The 18,236-nt window shown below is 46.7% G+C and overlaps 1 protein-coding gene and 1 long non-coding RNA gene across 2 annotated transcripts in view; both read right to left on the bottom strand.

The window, feature by feature from the left end:
- Positions 1–6,416, bottom strand: part of GPA33 (glycoprotein A33) — a 29,992-nt gene extending 23,576 nt beyond the window's left edge. Inside the window, exon 1 of the mRNA XM_090031615.1 lies at positions 6,174–6,416. Within this exon, the coding sequence (XP_089887741.1) occupies positions 6,174–6,207 (34 nt within the window). The 5' untranslated portion in view covers positions 6,208–6,416. The remainder of the gene's footprint in view (positions 1–6,173) is intronic.
- A 9,954-nt stretch (positions 6,417–16,370) lies between these two features.
- Positions 16,371–18,035, bottom strand: LOC149874272 (uncharacterized). Its single transcript, XR_016439913.1, has 3 exons — positions 17,906–18,035; positions 17,340–17,454; positions 16,371–16,532 (listed from the first exon to the last, which is right to left on the bottom strand). It is a non-coding gene; the product is annotated as an uncharacterized LOC149874272 (long non-coding RNA).
- Positions 18,036–18,236: the final 201 nt, after the last annotated feature.

The raw sequence follows: 18,236 nt of genomic DNA, 5'->3' as shown, positions 1-18,236 counted from the left end.
CAGCAATTCCTTGCCTTTCCGCCAGACAACCAACCCCCACCCCACTCCACCCCAGCCTTTTTACTGAAGAAATCCCATAAATGTGGAATCACAATGGGGCCAGACCCTAACCCAGGGGCAGGCAATTATTTCGGGCAGAGGGTCACTTACCCAGTTTTGGCAAGCTGGATAGCCCTGCCCCTTGACAGGTGTCCCTCCCCCTGGTCCCTATCTTGGGACCAATGTCCCAATGTCTTGGGACCAATGTCCCAAGGGCAGCACCATTGGGGCCCAAAGCAGGGTGCAGGCTGGCAGGGGTCTGTGGAGCCGGGCTGGGCTGCACCAGCAGGGAGAGGGAAGCTGGCCCATCTCCATAGAGCCCCTGCCAGCTGGGACCCCATGCTCCTGCCACCCTGCTCTGGGCCCCACCAGCACTGGCCCCGGGACACTGTTGTGGGCCCCATGTTCCCACTGGCTCCCACACCCACTCACACCCAGTGCCCCCCAGCCCCGCAGTACAGGCAGGGGATAGCGCACAGCCCTGACCCCCTGCTCACCAGCAGGAAAGAAGCTGATGCTGAGCATGGGGAAAAGCAGCCCCTCACCAGCCCCGTGGCCGGCGTCCCTGCTGCAGGCTCTCACAGCCCATGTGGGGCTGTCTGGAGCAGACACAGGCAGCCCCACGTGGGCTGCAAGTGGCAACAGTGTGGGACGCCAGCCATGGGGCGAGTGAGGGGCCGCTTTTTCCTGTGCTCAGCACCAGCTTATAACCCAGCCCTGCTGCCAGCCTGGGCTCCAAGCCAACTCTGGGCTTGCCCGTCAGTGGCAGCAGCTGCAGCCCTCCTGCTTGCTGTGCTGGGCAGTGTTGGCTGGGTGCTGCCCACCCGGAGCTCGCGCACTAGGCAGCCCAGAGGCAACAGTGGCAAACACTGCCCGGTATGGCAAGCAGGGGGGCCGCAGCTGCCGTTGCCATGTGCAGCCCCGACAGGCAAGGCCGAAGGCAGCGCAGGGCCCAGGCTTGCAGTGGGGCTGGGTTACAAGGTAGTGTTAAGCGCAGGGAGAGGGAAAAACAGCCCCTTGCCCACCCTGTGGCTGGCACCCCACACTGCAACCGCTCGCAGCCTGCCTGGGGCTGCCTGTGCCTGCTCCAGACAGCTGCGCATGGGCTGCGAGCAGTTGCAGTGTGGGGTGCTGGCCATGGGGTGGGGGAGGGGCCACCTTCCTCCACACCAGGAAGGAGCCTGGAGGAAAGCTGAGCACGGGAAAAAGCGCCCCCCCCACCCCCACCCCATAGCTGGCACTCCCCACTGCAGCCACTCACAGCCCACATGGGGCTGCCTGGCAGTGCAGGGTGCCAGCCATGGGGTGGGCAAAGGGCCACTTTTCCCACACCTGCACTCAGCTGTTCTGGTGTCGCCAAGGCAGCCAAGTGCTCCCAAACCAGAAGCCCCTACTGGGGCTTCCAGCTGGGGGAGCAAGGCCAGGTGGGCCCTGCTGTTGTGGGAGCCCACCAGGCTTCCCCTGGGTCCTACTGCCCTTGGTTCCTGTCATTTTTTTACATGAATCAAGGGCAGATAAATATTAATTTTCTAAATCTTTTAGGGGCCCCATGGGCCAGATTCAGCATGCGGACTGGATTTTGCCCACCCCTGCCCTAACCCCAGGTGCAGCAGAGACAATGAGTAGTAAGTATGCTGCAAAGAAAGATATCCAGCACACCTCCTGGCTGGGAAGTGACCCTCTCAGTAGCACAGAAGCAGAAAGGGATCTCAGAGTCATAACAGACTCCAAGATAAACATGAGTTGTCAATGTGACAAAATCATCAGCAAAGCTAGCCACACTTTATCATGCATCAGCAGATGTATGACAAATACAAGCAAGGAGGTGATACTTCCCCTCTATGTGTCATTCGTCAGACTGCAGTTGGAGTACTTCGTCCAGTTTTGGGCACCATACTTCAAGAAGGATGTTGATATACTTGAGAGGGTCCAGAGGAGGGTCACTCATATGGTTAGGGGCTTACAGGACAAGCCCTATGAGGAGAGACTGAGGGACCTGGATCTCTTCAGCTTCCACAAGAGAAAGCTGAGAGGTGATCTTATGGCTGCCTACAAATTCAGTAGGGGGATGCAGCAAGGGATCAAAGATGCTCTGTTCACCAGGGCGCCTCTTGGGGTAACAAGGAACGATGATCATAAACTGACAGCGAGCAGATTTAGGTTAGATATCAGGAAAAACGTCTTCATGGTAAGGGTGGCAAAAATTTGGAATGGGCTTCCAAGGGAGGTGGTGCTCTTCCCTACCCTGGGGGGGCTGTAAGGCTGGATAGGCATCAGGCTGGGGTCATTTGAGCCCAGCACTCTTTCCTGCCTAGGCAGGGGGTCGGACTCGATGATCTGTTGAGGTCCCTTCCCACCCTAGCATCTGTGAATCTATGAAATATGACTGAGCAACCATTCTGACTTGCCTGGCCCCACCATGGGAAATGCTGAGTTCTCAGTGCCCTCCCATTTATTTCCTAGGTCCAATTAGATTGTTTGACTGACTCAAAATCCAACTGCACTTCTCTGCAGCATGTCCTCCTAAGTCTTAGGGACCCTGTTTTGTTATGTTCTGGAGTGCCACCTATCTAACCTGTCCTGTCCTATTTCCTTCCTCCTACCTCTGTGCTTTTTAGGAAATCACCAAACACATTGATAAGGCCCATTTTACAGCGTATATTTTTAGTGCCACACAGTTGCTTTCTGCCCCCAAATAGAATAAGCAGCATGTCCAAAATCAGGCTTTCTGAAGGAGGGGTAGGGTTAGAGAGAAACAGAACTTGTTCCAAGCCCAACTGAAAGAAAAAGAGCCTCAAATTCCATCCCATTCAAGGCAGAAATAACTTTATCAAGGACTGTCCAAGTGGCAGCCAACAGACTGCCTAGTTTAACACCCAGCTGCCACTCCTCCCACTGCTCCAGGCTTTCCCTCCCTCCTCCAACTTCTGCTTCCTGCCCCTGGGAGCAGGCCAGGGTGGGATGGCCCATGGAAGTCCAGGGAACTGCACAGAGTGGGGGTCATGCTGACCATGCTGCCCACATAGGAAGACCAGGGGAGCCCAGGTTGCCTACATAGAGTATGGCCCTCAGCTGCTCAAAAGTTGGACAGCCCTGACCTAATACGTTGTGAAAGAAAAAATGTCAACCTGGTTTAGAATTTGTTAGAAAATAGAAGTGCTTTTTCTAATTTTTGTAACAGAATCAATTAAAAGGCTTCTTTCTCTCCCCTGCTTTCAGGTTTTAGTCCAGAAGAACAGGAAAGGCAGTGACTCATTTACTTTCACTGCCCATGTTGAGCAAATGGTAATAAACAGAATAGGAACAGAACAAAGGGCAAAATGTACAGCAGGTTGACTTTTTTCCCCACTGAATATGTTCTTAATTGAAAAGTGCAGATTGTGATAGAACAAGATGATCTGTTATGAAATTGTTCAGTCATTTCAGCTTGAGAAAACATTTAGAGAAGATGACAGGCATTGTTTTGATATTTTCGAAATGGAATATTTTGATTTTAGATTTCAAAACACTTTATTTCAAAGTCTAACAACACTGAATGCAAAAGTAAAACTCCCTGGAAACAAATGAGAGATTTCTTTTCCTGTTGAACAAAAATGTTCTGTTCAGTCTAACCTACATTTTATATAGTCCTGATTGCAGCAAGAAAACCAAAAAAAGAAATCAACTGTTCACATGGCTCTAGTGAAAAGCCAGTTAGATTGTAGAAGTTTTGTAAGTGTTGGTAATCATACACATCATTGGTGACCTAAGAACATTTCAGAAAGAGAAACTGAGCCTCAGGGTGAAAGTGTCCTTTCATGAGACTGTTGAGCAAGTGCGGCCTGACTATAAAAAGTTCCTTACCTGACCCACCTCTTCAAGAGAAACTCCCTGCCCAACAGAGAGAAAATTCAACTCCACTCTCATTCTCATTGCCATGCCCTTTATGCTGCTCCTCAAATGGAATTAACAAACATGACAAACAATGTGGAGCTACTCTACCTAAGTGAAATATATATATACACAACTCCAAAGAAAGTGCAGCCCATGACACCTTGAAATAAGATTCCTGCACCTCATGACTTCATAATCTGTTTGCATACCTGAGAACATTTCCCTTTGCAACCTCCTGCTTATCTGTTGTATCTTTCTTGTTTATTATAGTCTGTGCTAAGTGTTTACGCATTTTGAGACAAGAATGTCTCTCTTGTTAAGTGTTTGTACAGTGTATGGCACCATGGGGACCTGGTCTCTAAGGCCACATTTATGCAAAACAGCACTGGGCGGACATTCATCAGCTAACTCTGAACAAGCTCGTTCAGGTATTGTGCTTAATATAACCAGAGGTTTGACAGCCAGGCTCAACCTCCTGATCAGCAGCAATGGCAGGGGCCAGGATAGCTTTGATAGCTGTGGGAGCCAGGCCAACTGCAGCAGCTGAGCTGACAGCAGCAATGGTTGCCATCCTTGCACTCACTCTAAGGTGCCCTGGTCACCCAATACTGATGACACTGCTGAGCAGCCCATTGTCGGAGTGGTGCTCTGCTCTGGCTAGTATACCCTGGCCACATCTACATGAGATGGTGACTGTGCAGCAGCTTGTTACTACTGCGCAGTAGCATCACGTGTCACAAAGCATGATACTATGCTACTGTGCAGTAGTAACAAGCTACTGCGCAGTCAGCGTCACCTAAAAGCCATTCGGCAATGCTGCTGTACAGTAACTTCGATTACTGGGCAGTCATTGAGTACTTGTATATGTAAGTACTGAATGATTGTGTAGTAACAACTGCAGTCACCATCATTTAGACTCAGCCCCTGCTTCTTAGCTCCATATGGGCTAATACACCCTGCTGCTTAGCATTCTCTAGTGTCACTCTCATCTCAGGTATGCTTCACTAGTCTAGTGACTTCAATCCATTCTTTAAACCAGCGTTTCTCAACCTGTGGGTTGTGACCCAAACATGGGTCGCAAGAATATATGAAAGGGTCATGGACGAACTGTAAAAATGGATCAACAAACTTTTAAAATGGATTCACTGTTAAAGGAGAAAAATGTGGGAAACTGTGGCTTTAAGCGGCTGCTTGGGGCCTCCCAGGGCCCACGCATACCACCCTCTGCCCCACATGCTGGGCGGCTAAGGCCTGGGGATGGAAGGCAGTGGGTCAGGAGTAAGAGGCACTGGATCAAGACTGGCCATTGATGTTTACAAAAGGATCCTGGTACAAAAAAGGTTGAGAACCACTGCTCTAAACACCTCTCAAAGGCCAGTGCTTTCATGATACTGTTAAAATTCAGGGTCCATTGAAATAAAATTCAGGGGCTATGGCTCACAATTAGAATTTACATAAGACCCAAGAAGTGAATATAGGAAGAAACAGAAGGGCACTGATACTAAGATAGGGTTAGACAAGTCACATAAATAAGATCACTTGGCAACTCAGTTTGCATCTGCTTCTGAGGAACAGAATTTTTTTAAAAGATATTTAGCTAAGTACTGACCATTCCCTTCCCCCAGGCTTTACTTTACAGGAGTTTTCAGAGGATTTTGAATGAGGCAAAGGGGATGCTTAAGGGAGTAGGTTTGGGGAGAGGGTTTGAGGCTGAGGAGATGGCATGAGGAAGGCATGAAGACATTTGTGTAAGGTGAGTCAAGGCCAGTGTAATCAGGAATGCAGAGAAACATGAAGGGAAGCCATAACAGAGCAATGGCAAAGGCTGTGATAAAGAGCAAGAACAAGAACAAGCTATTGAGTTTAGAGAAGTTGGTAAATCTACATCTTGAGTTAGAAAAGTCTCTCCATATAGATGGATAGATTACATGTGTGTATCTATCCATCTAGCTATCTATTTACTTAGGCAGATTTTACCATTCCACTTTTTTGCAGGGACAAAGGACTTAAAACAGTAATAAATACCATATAAAAGTGGTTTTAAAATCTAATTCCCTTCCTGCCCCTGAAATGGTATAGAATTGGATGTAAGTTTTGATATTGCAATATGAAGTAGCAGTTGCTCTACCTGCCAGTCATAAGTACACAAGAGTCTGTGCTTAACAAGAGGGAAAAACACACATACACACAAATCCCTGGAGCATTTTAACATGCCTATCCCTCTTCCCGTCCCCTAATGACGCAACCCAAAAAGTACTCACCTAGGCTGAAAATGAACAGCTCAAGTCGCTTCATTTGCCTTATGGATTCTCTTTACCTTCTTCAAAATGTCCTCCTCTATGCTTGCTAAATAGCTGTACTAGCAAATGGGTTAAGTCAGGCAGTGAGCCTGAACTTTCCTCCCCAGCCTGTCTTTATTTCCTCTTTCTTACTTTGCCCATCCACCCCACCTAGAATGACGAGCTAGCTTACCACTGCCTTTAGAAATTTCTGCCTATGCTCTGCATTACAACTGAACACACCCTTTCCTCGCTCAAGTAAATAAACACCCTTTCCTGGTCCCTACTGAACTGGTCTCTGACTGTCAGATACACAAAGGAAATGAAATGATGAGTTAATCCAAAGGGCCAGGTGAATGTGTGAATACTATACAACAGTGATGGTATGAATAGTGACAAATAACTGAAGGAAATATAAACCACATTCATTTAAAATGATTCATCTAGTTAGGGAGCATAGGGCTGAATTTACAAAGGCATTTAGTTGCTTAACATTACAGATTGTCCAGATTGAGAAAACCATTTAGGGTGGGAGTTAAGCATGGAGGGCCAGATCCAGATTAGCCTCGTAGGTGCCTCCATTCAGGCTTCAAATGTGCCTAAGAATAGATGCCTTGCAAGAGGAAAATGCATGGGAAAAATTAGACACCTCCACAGGAAGATCCAGAGGACTTAGAAGCTGAGCAGGGAAGCAGCTAGCGCTCACCCACCGTAGATACTGAAGATGGATGTGTCTAAATTCCCATCCCTGCTCAGACCTTAGGCACACCCATCAATTCAAGATCCATAGTACACAGAGAGTAAATGCCTTTGACCAGTGATGGTTCCAGTGCCCTTCTTTGGCAGGAGAGTCTGAAGGCTAGACCACTTAAAAATCAGAGGTGCAGCTTTTTAACCCAACCTCATTCTGAGAGGAATCAAACTCCCACTTCCCAGGAGACTGCCCTAACCCCCACAGCCTGGACAGAACCACCCACTGCTCCTCCTGTTGAAGACATTGGGCCACTGTGCAGTCAAGAATGTAAGAGTCATGGGGGCAGGAGGACAGCAACCAGGGCAGGATTGATTTTAGCATACTAATGAGGGCCCTCCCTAAGAGAGGGAAGACCTGGGTTCCTTGTTCCCAATGCTATTTATGTATTTTATTCAATGACTCTTCAATGGAAAACGCATAAGGAATCCTGAGAGTGAGTCCCTCTTCTAGGGAGTGCACACCAGGCTGCAGGGTTAGGTTCCTTCTGGTGCCAGGACTCTCACATCCCATTCTGCCCTTTGGCCTGGCCCCATCAGCAAGAAATGGGGAAGGTGATTCCCCTCGTCTACCCAACCTGACCTATAGCCTGGCTGTTAGGATCTCCTCATGGGAGATATGGATTTCAGTTCCTTTAGCTGAGGAGGACCTAGAGCAGTGGGTCCCAATCTTGTTAGACTCTAGGCACTCCTTGGAAAATGTCAGGTCTTAGGTTTTGTGTCTTTTTGGGGTACAGAAAAATATTAGAGCAATTCCTCTATTGCAAAGAAATCAGAAAGACCACAACAGGCCAGAATATTTTCAACACAATAGTTTCCTATTTGAAATCTCTGGATTTATCTTGGGGATCATGTGGAGGTGCTAGTATACCAAACAGTGATAATATTGTATAGTACCTTGCAGCAGCCTTAAAAGACGCTCATGGCACCTCAGGACACTGAAGCACCCTGACGGAGAATCACTGGCCTAAGAACTTAGGTCTCCTATTTCATGAACAAGTGCTGTAACCATGAGACTATTACATAAAAGGTGGGTATCACTCTTCTCTTTTTCAAGTGACAATGAGTATAGGCTCTGTGCTCCATATTGACCTCAGTGCTCATGGTGTGAGTTAGGCAGGCCCTGAGTACTCCTCATGGATCCAGCCTGTATCAGGGCTTAGCTGTTTGTAAATGTTTTACTTGTTCTAAAGTGGATTGCAGCAGAATTGAAGTGGGAGTCAGGCATGTAGCTGTTCAAAAGGATGTGCTTCTGTACATGCTCAGAAACCTCCGTTTAGGTGCCTGGTGATCTTTGCAGAACAAAATGTCACCAGTGAATGAATTCTGAAACCTAAGGCAGACAAGGTTCTTTGGGTAAATCTGATATCTTTTATTAGACCAACTAAATAATTGGAAAAAATTTTCTCAGTAAGCTTTCAAGTTTAAAAACCCTTCATCAGACTGGGGAAGCATCTGCAGTTGGTGTGTGCTCTTCCTGGATGATTTTGTGGCCACCAGAGTAAGGCTAACCTGAATTGCTTTCTGTGATGTGATTACCTCCGCTCTGTGTGTAAGTCCTTCTTTGGCATCAAGTTTGGATTCATTTGGGCCTGCCTCCTGAACACCTTTAAGGATCAGTTCTTAGCTGGATTAACAACAGCTCTTTTCCTGCTTAGACATTTCTGTAATCCCACTAGGGGCTTGTCTGCAAGTGCCTCCAGACAACACCTACTGTGACCACGGTGGACCCTGCCCACAGTGCTGCCAGAGGTCTGGCTTTTGCCAGGACTCTCTCAGCTGAAGCAAGACACCCCACCACCATGGCCAGAAATGCTGCTGCAGAAGGGAGGTGTCAGCATGGCCAACAGCCAAGGAGTTAATACAGTAGCATAACTTGGGGTGGGTAAGCAGGGCATCAGACCCACGCACCAACTTAGGATAGGCACTAGAATTGCCCCCACCCGTGGAGAGTCCATGCCCTGGCAGCAAGAGCAGCCCCACAGCATTGCTCCTGCAGCAGCAGCATTGGGTGCACAAACATTGCACTGCTGCTGTAAAAGGAACAGCCAGGGTGGGGGAAACCATGTGGCGGCAGCTGCTGCAGGAGTAACAAAAGCTGGGAACTGTTTCTGAGTCCCTGGCATAGGCAAAACTCCTGTGCCTCCTCAACACTCTTGGAACCCCGACACCTTTGATGCTCATTCTTGGCCTCTCCTGCCCCTGCTCTCCTGCAGGTTTTGCCCAGGGAACAAGAGCTATTTACTACATCTCTGGGTTAACGTGGATTCACATCCTCTTGTCAGTCTCACATTCTGTGGAGAAAGGCACTGGTACAGCCCTGACTGCAGCTGTAGCTCAATTCACCTGTTCCTAAGTGATGCTGATTCCCAGGTCACTGGTAATGAGGAATAGTCAATTCAGCCATGGATGCAGTGGGACACTGCCTCCCCCCCCCCACCAAATCATTCTGGACAGATGAAGGGACACAAACTCCACAAGTGGGCTACTCCTGCCCTACTCTTCCATATCAGCCCCTTGAGAAAATAGACGGCCAGCCATCTTTGAGGCTAAGTACAGACAGTCAAAAAGCCTGAGGCTGAATCGATTCAGTCTTCACAGGTTAGTCTAAGCTGCGTACATTAGACCAATAAACAAGTGGACAAAACTTCACTTTTGATTTTGGAAATGCAGCCACCTGCTTGCAGTGGCCCAGGCTAGAAGCCAGGGGGCGCTAGAATACACATTCCACCCCCCTTGACTGGAGCAGACTGCTTGGGCCAAGGCCAACCCACCCAACCTGCAAGTGGGACTTGTGGGGGAAAATGGAAAGCATCCTGGGATGCTGGAGGATTGTAAGTTAACTTGAATCTGGAGGGGATCTGGGAAAGAAGTTCAATAAACCGATTTAACATAAATCAGTTTAGTCTGATACTACATCTATCCAGGTTTATCTTAAGCTGGTTTTGGCCATTTTAAAATTGGTTTATGTGCATGAAACTTCTATTGTGTTATAGATTTGGACTGGTTTCCAACCACTTATACCAGTTTATGTGTAATTTCTGTCCCAGCCTGTGAGTGCATCCAGCCTGCAGAGCCATATGCTAATAGAGGGTTACATTAATTCTGAAAATAACACTGGGCATGTATATATGTGCAAATGCTGCGGGCTGGGTTTAGTGTGGCATAAATTACTCTAGAGTTAACCCACCCCAGGCAGGCATCTACATGTGTGGAGATGCAGAAGCATTTTTGCTGCTCCTGGCAGCAGTCTGATCCTGCCCCCTCCAGCCCTGCAGCAGACAGGAGAGGCTCGAGGCTCTCCCTGCGTGCAAGTCCAGGGGCTGCCAGGGAGCACAGAGCCAGGAGACAGCTGTCTCATTGTGGGGGCTGGGACATTGCTCCCTGCCCCCAGGAGCTGCCTGCTCCCAAGGTGGTCTCCACCACCGGACCCTGGATGGGGACAATGCCCCCCTGCCCCAGCAGCATGGAGCACTCAGCCCCAGCTCCCCAGTTGGGGGCAGAGGGCTTGGAAAGAGCTGCAGGGGAGGGGCAGATCCTAGTGCCCTGTCCCTGATCTGCAGGTAGTACAGCTAACAGCAAGCCCCCAGCTGGCAGAGTTTCCCCACCCAACTGGAGGCTCACTGCTAGCTGCTCCACTGGTGGATCAGGGCATGGGGCTGGGACCTGCCCTTCTGCTGCAGCTCTTTCCAAGCTCTGTACTTTGATCACCCAATCAGGGCATGGGGGTAGGACCTGCCCCTGACCGGAACAGTTCCAGGCCAGCCCCAGGCTGCGCAGAGAAGTCTGAACGTGCAGCCTAAAGCCGGCTGGGGACTGCCCACAATGGGACAGTCCCCAACCACTTCTAGGCTGCATATGCAGACCTCTCTGCATAGCGCAGACCTGGCCAGGATCTGTCCCTGTTAGGGGTATGTCCCAGCCAGCTCCAGGGTGGGTGGGGAACTCTCCCTGTGCAGGGAATGCCTAGCCCACACTCCCTTATTATGATTGCGGAACAGGGACTGGGAGCTTGTTCCCAGTCCCCGCTCTGTGATTGTGGAGCAGGGACTGGGAGCTCCTTGCTGACAGGGCAGTCCCCACGTGGGCTCTGGTGGTGGAGCCTGCCCTGGCAGTAGGCAGCTCCTGGAGGCAGGGAGTAATCTCCTGCCACCTGCTGCGCAGCTCATTGGAAGGAAATTTGCTCCCAGTCAGCCGACAGCACATGCACAGTAATTACTCACAAGTACATTTGCTACTTGTATTTACAGTACACAGTGACATTTACTGTGCAGTAATTTGCTCTAATCTCAAGTAAAGCGTCTTGTATAGATATGCCCACTGTAACCAAGTCAGTCCTAAGTGTGAAATATTGGGTAGAGGATGTGTGCCACTATGCTACATGTGCTGGGACCTTATGCACTCTAGAATTCTCATCAGATTTGCTCTTTGCCAGCACCTAGCTGACAAACCTTCAAAGATCATGTAGGTTCCTCAGGAAGTGGAGCCTGTGATACTAAGATGGCATTTTTCCTCAGAGCCATCAGTGAGACCATTCCCAAAGTGAGAATACAGACTTCATCTAAAATGTAAACCTATGCATTTCAGATGATTTAATCTTAACAGGCTTTAAAGTAATTTTTCTCTGTTAAGATGCAGACTCCAGCTGTTTAACTAGCTCCCCAAATAGAAGGGCCACACAGTAAATGCCTGAAAAAAGAACAGTATGTCTGATTTCATATTAACAGAGAAAAAAAATAAAGATAATGAAAGTGATCATAATTTCTAACTTATTTTTAATTTTGCTGATGAATAGAAGCTGAGTGAATGGTTTTAGTTATTCATGCTTTTTTCTAATCAGCTATTTTTATAGGGTTTACAGTGAATATTCCATAAATGGATGGCACAATGGCATCTAAACACTTTTTACACCAGTAAGACCAAGACACCGTCCTTAAGAAAGGGCTTACAATGCCAGATTTTTTATATGGGTGGGTGTGGAGGGAAAGGTCACAAACCTACCATTTCTGTCATATTATAAACACGGAATATTTTTTAAATTGCTGGTTTAAGCAGGGCTTTTTCAAACTGATGCTTGCTAAGGATGGCCTAATTCATCTGGACAAACTGCACAACTCCAAGATGGGCTTCCCACTAGTTAGTTCAAAGGCTTTTTTTGGAAGAAGGCACAACAGCAAGGATGAGTAAGCCACACTTGCAAGCATTAAGACATTTCAGGTCGACAAGTCATCCGAAGCAAGATAAATCTACCAAAATGTCCACAATTTGTCATCTTTGAGAAGCCGAGTTATAACAGCATCAAACAGGCTGCATCTCCTCACACCCAGGAAGGCCTACTCCCTGGTAACAAGCACTAGGTCAGTGGAGCGTTTCCACCTGGCACCTTGACTGCAGCTCCATCTCCTTCTCTCTGAGGGTCCAGAAGATTTCAGGAGCTGAAAAGCCAATAACTCCCACACGGTCGTAAGTATCTTGTTTTTACTCATTTAGTTTGGACTAGCTGAGAAAGACCCTTTTTATATTCTTTAATTTTAGGCTTTGAAAGTGGAAGCCCAGCTGTGTCAGCACTCTCTAAAGACCACATGGGAAAGGCAAAGAAATTGTCCTAAATATTGTGTCATAAAATTACTCATTAAAGTGTGCTCTGCCTTTGAAAGTCCTGAGAGACTTCAGATAGTCACCTGCTTTTTCTGGCAAAAGAGAAGTGTCAGACTTCTGCATATCAACTTCACCTTCAGCTAAAGTCTGTTTTATAATTGCTCTGCTTGAGGCAGAGAGGAAAAATAAGTTAACACACAGGAACTGAATTCTAAGGAAAAAACGTATACTGTAATTGTGTGGCTGTGCTTTAGACATTAGATCGTAATTTGCTCTCAGTATTAAAATACTTAATCAGCTTCAAATACTGGTAATAGACTGACTTTAGTAAAATTTCTCAGCTGGGGTTTATAATAAGAAGCTACATTTTTAGACTACTTTTCATTTATAAAGACCAAATGTTTTTATATTAACTTCATGATTTAGCCTCAGTCTGATATATTATTTTGACTTGTTGTTTGATCTCTGTTTTGTTTTGATGTGATAGTTGTAATGCTAATTTAATATTATCAATAGTATCTTTGCTTTGGTGAGCAGTTTTCTGGATTTTATTTTTGTTGGTTTACGTACTGTAATAAATCTGATACTGGGCACATCTATACATGCGTTAATGAGCTTTTGCTAATGTGCATTAAATTTAGTACCTCTTAATGCACAGTAGCAAAGGCAAATGCCTTTTTAATGACGCTAATGCACAGTAGCCTATTTCTACTGCACATTAGTGTATTAGCACTGTTTCTGACATGATGGTAGAATAGGCTACTGCGCATTAAAGTGCACATGTAGATATGCCCACTGAGTCACATTTTCTTTCAAGAAGCAACATGAGTCCTAAATCTTTAAGCACTCAGGTATATACCAGCCAGAAGCCTTAAAGTCTGCCCAGCCTCCTCCAATTAGGGCTTGGTTCTCATGTCCAGCACTGGATAAGGGGGCTCTGTGTGATAGGAGGTGGTGCTTACCTTCAGGGAAGATGACCAAAGTGATACCCTCACTGCTTGTGAGCATTAAAGATCCCCAAACATTTTTTCTCAAGGTTAGCTGTTATCTAGGCATCCTCATGCTGTTCCAGCTGTGGTAGCCACAGTCTGCTGGCTTAAATTACCCCTGGCACCTGTTTGTTCTGGAATTTGTCTGCCTGTCCTGAAGCGTTGCTATGATTCGGTGAATGCTTTCTGCTCTCCAACCCAGAATGGGTTAAACACTCTCTTAAACAGTTTTTTACTAGATGCCACTGTCCTGCCAGTCTCTCTCCTTGAAATCTTTTCTGATCATCACTTCTACTCCTTTAACTCTGTTTAATCCCTGGGTCCTGCCATCCTCTTTTCTTGACCATCAGTCCATGAGTCCATCTGGTTTCTCTGCTGCCATTAGCCCTGTCCTTTACCGTTGCTCACTTCGGCTGACAGCGTGGTTTCTACTTGTAAGTCTTCCTTGTACTCTTGATACTTCCACTCCTCTCTCACAGGGTGCTGCCCTTTCCTTGGCTCTGTCCCAGAATTTCCAGACTCTTTTCATGCTCCCACACTGCTGAGTGCCTTTAAAATTGACATTACCAATAAGAAGGTCTATTCCTTTCGCCAGCCCCAAACTCGTCTCCTTCTGCTACCTAACTCTTCTATAATAGAAAGGCTAGCTTTCTTCAACTCAGATTTAAATCTTAAATCTTGCTGCCCCTTGTACCTAAAATTCTCTCTTTTCTAGGCAACCAAGCACTGATTTTCTTCAAGTACACCTGTCAAACCTACTTCTTCTGGGGTCTCCTTTGCAACCTCCTCCTCACTAAAAACCCATCCTCACTTTTTCTGCCTTGCACCCTTGACTAGTGTCAAAGTTAGACTATAAGCAGTTCTGGGCAGACAATGTATGGGCTGTCTGTAAAAGTATGGTAAAGGATGTGGTAATAGCAAAAAAAATGTTTCTTGATCATTATACTGTGTGAACTGATTCCTGGAGGAACCACAGCTTCTACTGCCCACCCATGCCCCACTCTCCCTAAACTCTGATGCAGCTACTTTAATTTGGGGTCCACTGCTGTACTTTGAAGGCCCCCACACAATGCTGTCTTTTTAGGAAGATAGGGGAGTCTTCACCTTCTCTGTGTTTTAATCTAACTTCTTCCCCTGCAAGTATCCTTGTTTCCCCTTCTGCAGTCAGTACATTTACCCCTGACACTCCAGTCCCACAAAAGTACTGTACTGTGGCTTTAGTGTGGCTATTCTGGGAAGTAACCAACCCCTTTCAGGCTACATAGTCACTTCAACAATAACCATTAATAAATAGCCTGTGACTGAATTAAAGCCTGAACTTTTATCTAAATTTTGGGCACCAAAAATGCTGTTGAAAACTGACTTGCTGAGTACTGAAAGACAGAAGAGAAAGCTGCATGTACCTGTATAATATGAACATGGCTGCATGATTATGCAGTCTTATTTTCCTATCATTTCAATTGCACTGCAATTAGTAATTATTTTGAGTCAAGACTCTTGAAGGATAATTGGGATGATGTCTGGGACTGATCCATAGCATCCAATATCTCCAAATGCCTACAGACTTTCTGACTGACTGGATGTACGCATTTAGATCAGTACATTTTCCAAACGTGAACTTACTGGAACAGTAAGTTATTTTTGTTTTCATAAAAGTAACTAGTCAACCCCCTTTGCATCATGCCAGTGACCTCTGAAGGTAAATGCTCATTCCAATGTGCCAAAACACTCATGAGAAGTTTCAATGAGGACAAATCAGTCAGGCAATTATCTTCAAAAACTGACAGAAACATTCCTTGCTCACTGCCTTCTGGCTGCTGGCTTAAAAACCCCACTTGCTCTTGCAATGGCTGCTTTAATTCCTGAAGCTAAATGAATCCACAAGAGCATCAGCCAACATCCTGCATAAACATCAACCTTCTTGGTTTGGTTTCTTGTCCAATTTTTGCTAGGAGAGGAACATTTCTATCTTTAGAATTGTGTGCTTTTTTTTTTCACTGTAGTAATGGCTGGGAGTAAGTATAAGTGTGGGCACAATCTCCAGAGAATGGCTGTGCAAATAGCATCCCTTGGATAGACTATCAAGTAGTTGAAACACCTATGGGTTTAGTAACATTGCTGTCTACGAGATCACATGTGTGTATTTCATGCGTTAAGAGGTATATGTTTAATCCTGAAAAATCATGTTATTTTCCAGCTACATTTGTTGTTTGTATTCTAAAGGGAACAAGCGGTGTCATTTTGAATTGGACTGAAACCTTTCTGTGTTGGGGGAGGGGCAAAGAGCTTGGCTGTTACCTAGTGATCCAGAACCTGGGCAGGCTGCCTTAATTGGCTCCAGTCTCAACATTAGCTTCCACCTGGGAGTCATTTTACCCTCCTGTATCAGCCATTCAGCTGGATTCTAAATACATCATTTGGCACAGAGACTGACAATGACCTGTTACTTTGTGGGCTGATAGCTAATGAGACCACTTTCCAAAAGTACTATGTAGAGCTTATGAGACATTGTCCATTTATTCGAAAGGGTTTAATCAACCTGATCATGAGAAATTTGACAGCAAGCCATGTATTTGTTTGTTTATTTAAATGTACTCTATTTCAAGTTTCCGCTTATTTATTTAGTTAATGAATATAGAAGAGAGAAACGTGTGGTTTGGACATTATTGCCTGTCAGCCGCCTAGAACTATGTCCCAGAAATCCTAAGAAGGAGCTCTGGGCTTTTGTGCACACCACAAAATTGACCTTTAGAGCAACTTAAATGCCATTTTGTACCACTTTATTGATGCAGCTGTTTACATTGTGGGCGGTGTAATGCACTTTAATGGCGTGGCTGTTTACACTGTCAGCAGCATATTGTGCATCAAATGACTTTGGGTCGCAGCAAAATAAAACATGTCTGAGGTGTTTTCATTTGCTACCTTACAGCCTTACAGCATCAGGCTTCGTGCAGCTCAGGGGCTGTTCAGGCAGCCCGGCAGCAGCCTGTGCAGGCAGGCTCCACTGGAAAAAAAAAAAAAAGCAGTGAACTTGATGTTTTTTTCTCCCCGAAGCCTGCCTGCCTGAGCTGCACAGGGGCCCAGTGCTTCCCTCTGCAGCTACAGTGCCCCCTGGAACTGCCTGGCCTGGGTGCCTGTGGGCAGATGTCACCTGGGGGATACCGCTGCCACCACAGAGGGAAGCACCAGTTTCCATGCCCTCCGCAGCCCAGGGACCACTCAGCCCACCAGCAGCTTGCCCCCCCACAACCGGAGAGGCTGGTAAGGATCGGGCCCGACCCTTGTGCACACACCATGGGTTTTACTTAAGTTAAATTGAAGCAGGGTTTTTAAAAAACCACCACTTCAATTTAGGGAGAATTAAACCAAAGTAAACCCCATGGCATGTACAAGCAGCCCTGTGACCAACTAGGAGTAGTCCTTTCACAGCTGATAGTTTTGACTCCTTTTCCATCATAAGGCAGCAGCTAGTGCTGGCTGTACCTGATAGCTGTGCTGTGCTCAGAAGCACAAATACTATAGTCTTTCATTAGAACTTGTGCCCCTCAGTTACTTAGGCACCCTTGAAAATCCCAATCAGAGTCAGCATTATGTTAAACAAGTCATAGGACTCTTCCTATGACAGTTCCAGCTTGTGGAGCCTGGATGGGGTATGGTTGCAGTGCACAGGGAAGGAGGGCAAACAGCATGCAGTCCTTCTTTACCATCCCCCAGCAGTGACAAATGGGCCCCCCTCTCCCCTTGGGAGCAGCAGAACTCTTCTCTCTCCCTAGAGAAACAGAGATAGCACCAGGGTCCCCCTAGGACTTACCTCAGCTACAGGAAATATCTGCTTGCAAGTGTGAGCCAGAGTTTTTTCTTCTGCACTCTTTTCTCTCTGCTGCATGCAGTCCCTTAGCAGATGATATTGGATGCTGCTGGAGTCTCTGTGGAAAAATAGTTTAAAGTTAAGATGCATGGGACAGTTACCTTTCCTTGAGGTATTGTTTCAAATGCTCAGCAGACTCAGGCCGACATCGCTACAGGAATTTCATTTTGGTTCCAGGTTCAAGGTTTTCCTGGCAACTACAAGAACTTTTTTTTGATATATAAAATCCTTGCATGTGCTATATTAGCATGACTCCAGGAACTGCGATCATAAGAACAAGCCAACAGTGCCCATTACCAATGGTCCCCAACCGCTGGCTTGCTAAGATGACCCTGCAGCATTGTTTCTGGAAAATTTTGCTTTCCATAAATATATTTCTTCAGCAAAATCTGATGCTGCCCACTATGCTCAGAATTTTTCTCCATGGGGCTGTCCTGCCTTGGGATGCTCTGCTCTGATAGCTGAGGATGTAGAGGTTTCAGGGGCACACTAGGCAATATGCCTCGTACTGGTGTGTATGCTTCCAGGGAAGTCAGCAGACTGGAGACAAAGGCTTCTGGTTAAGCAGGAAACAGGATGCTGCATTGCACCTAGTAGTGAGGGAGACATCCCAAGATCACAGAGCTTCTAGCTGGCGTGCAGCACGTTATCATTGACCCTTCTGCAGATTACACCAACAGGTCAAGGAGTCTAGATCGAATCTTGGTTAGAAGGGGAACTCCCTGCAGGTGGAGGTTCAGAAGTACTCTGGACAGTTCTCTAGACTCCTCCTACAACAGGAACATCCCTGCAGAAAAATGCCCAGGGATCCAGCCCACAGCAGAGAAGGAGTTAACAACT

This window comes from Crocodylus siamensis, chromosome 1, assembly GCF_052110815.1.
Source record: "Crocodylus siamensis isolate JL-2025a chromosome 1, ASM5211081v1, whole genome shotgun sequence".
NCBI lineage: Eukaryota > Metazoa > Chordata > Crocodylia > Crocodylidae > Crocodylus > Crocodylus siamensis.
This window is presented reverse-complemented; position numbering and strand designations above follow the sequence as displayed.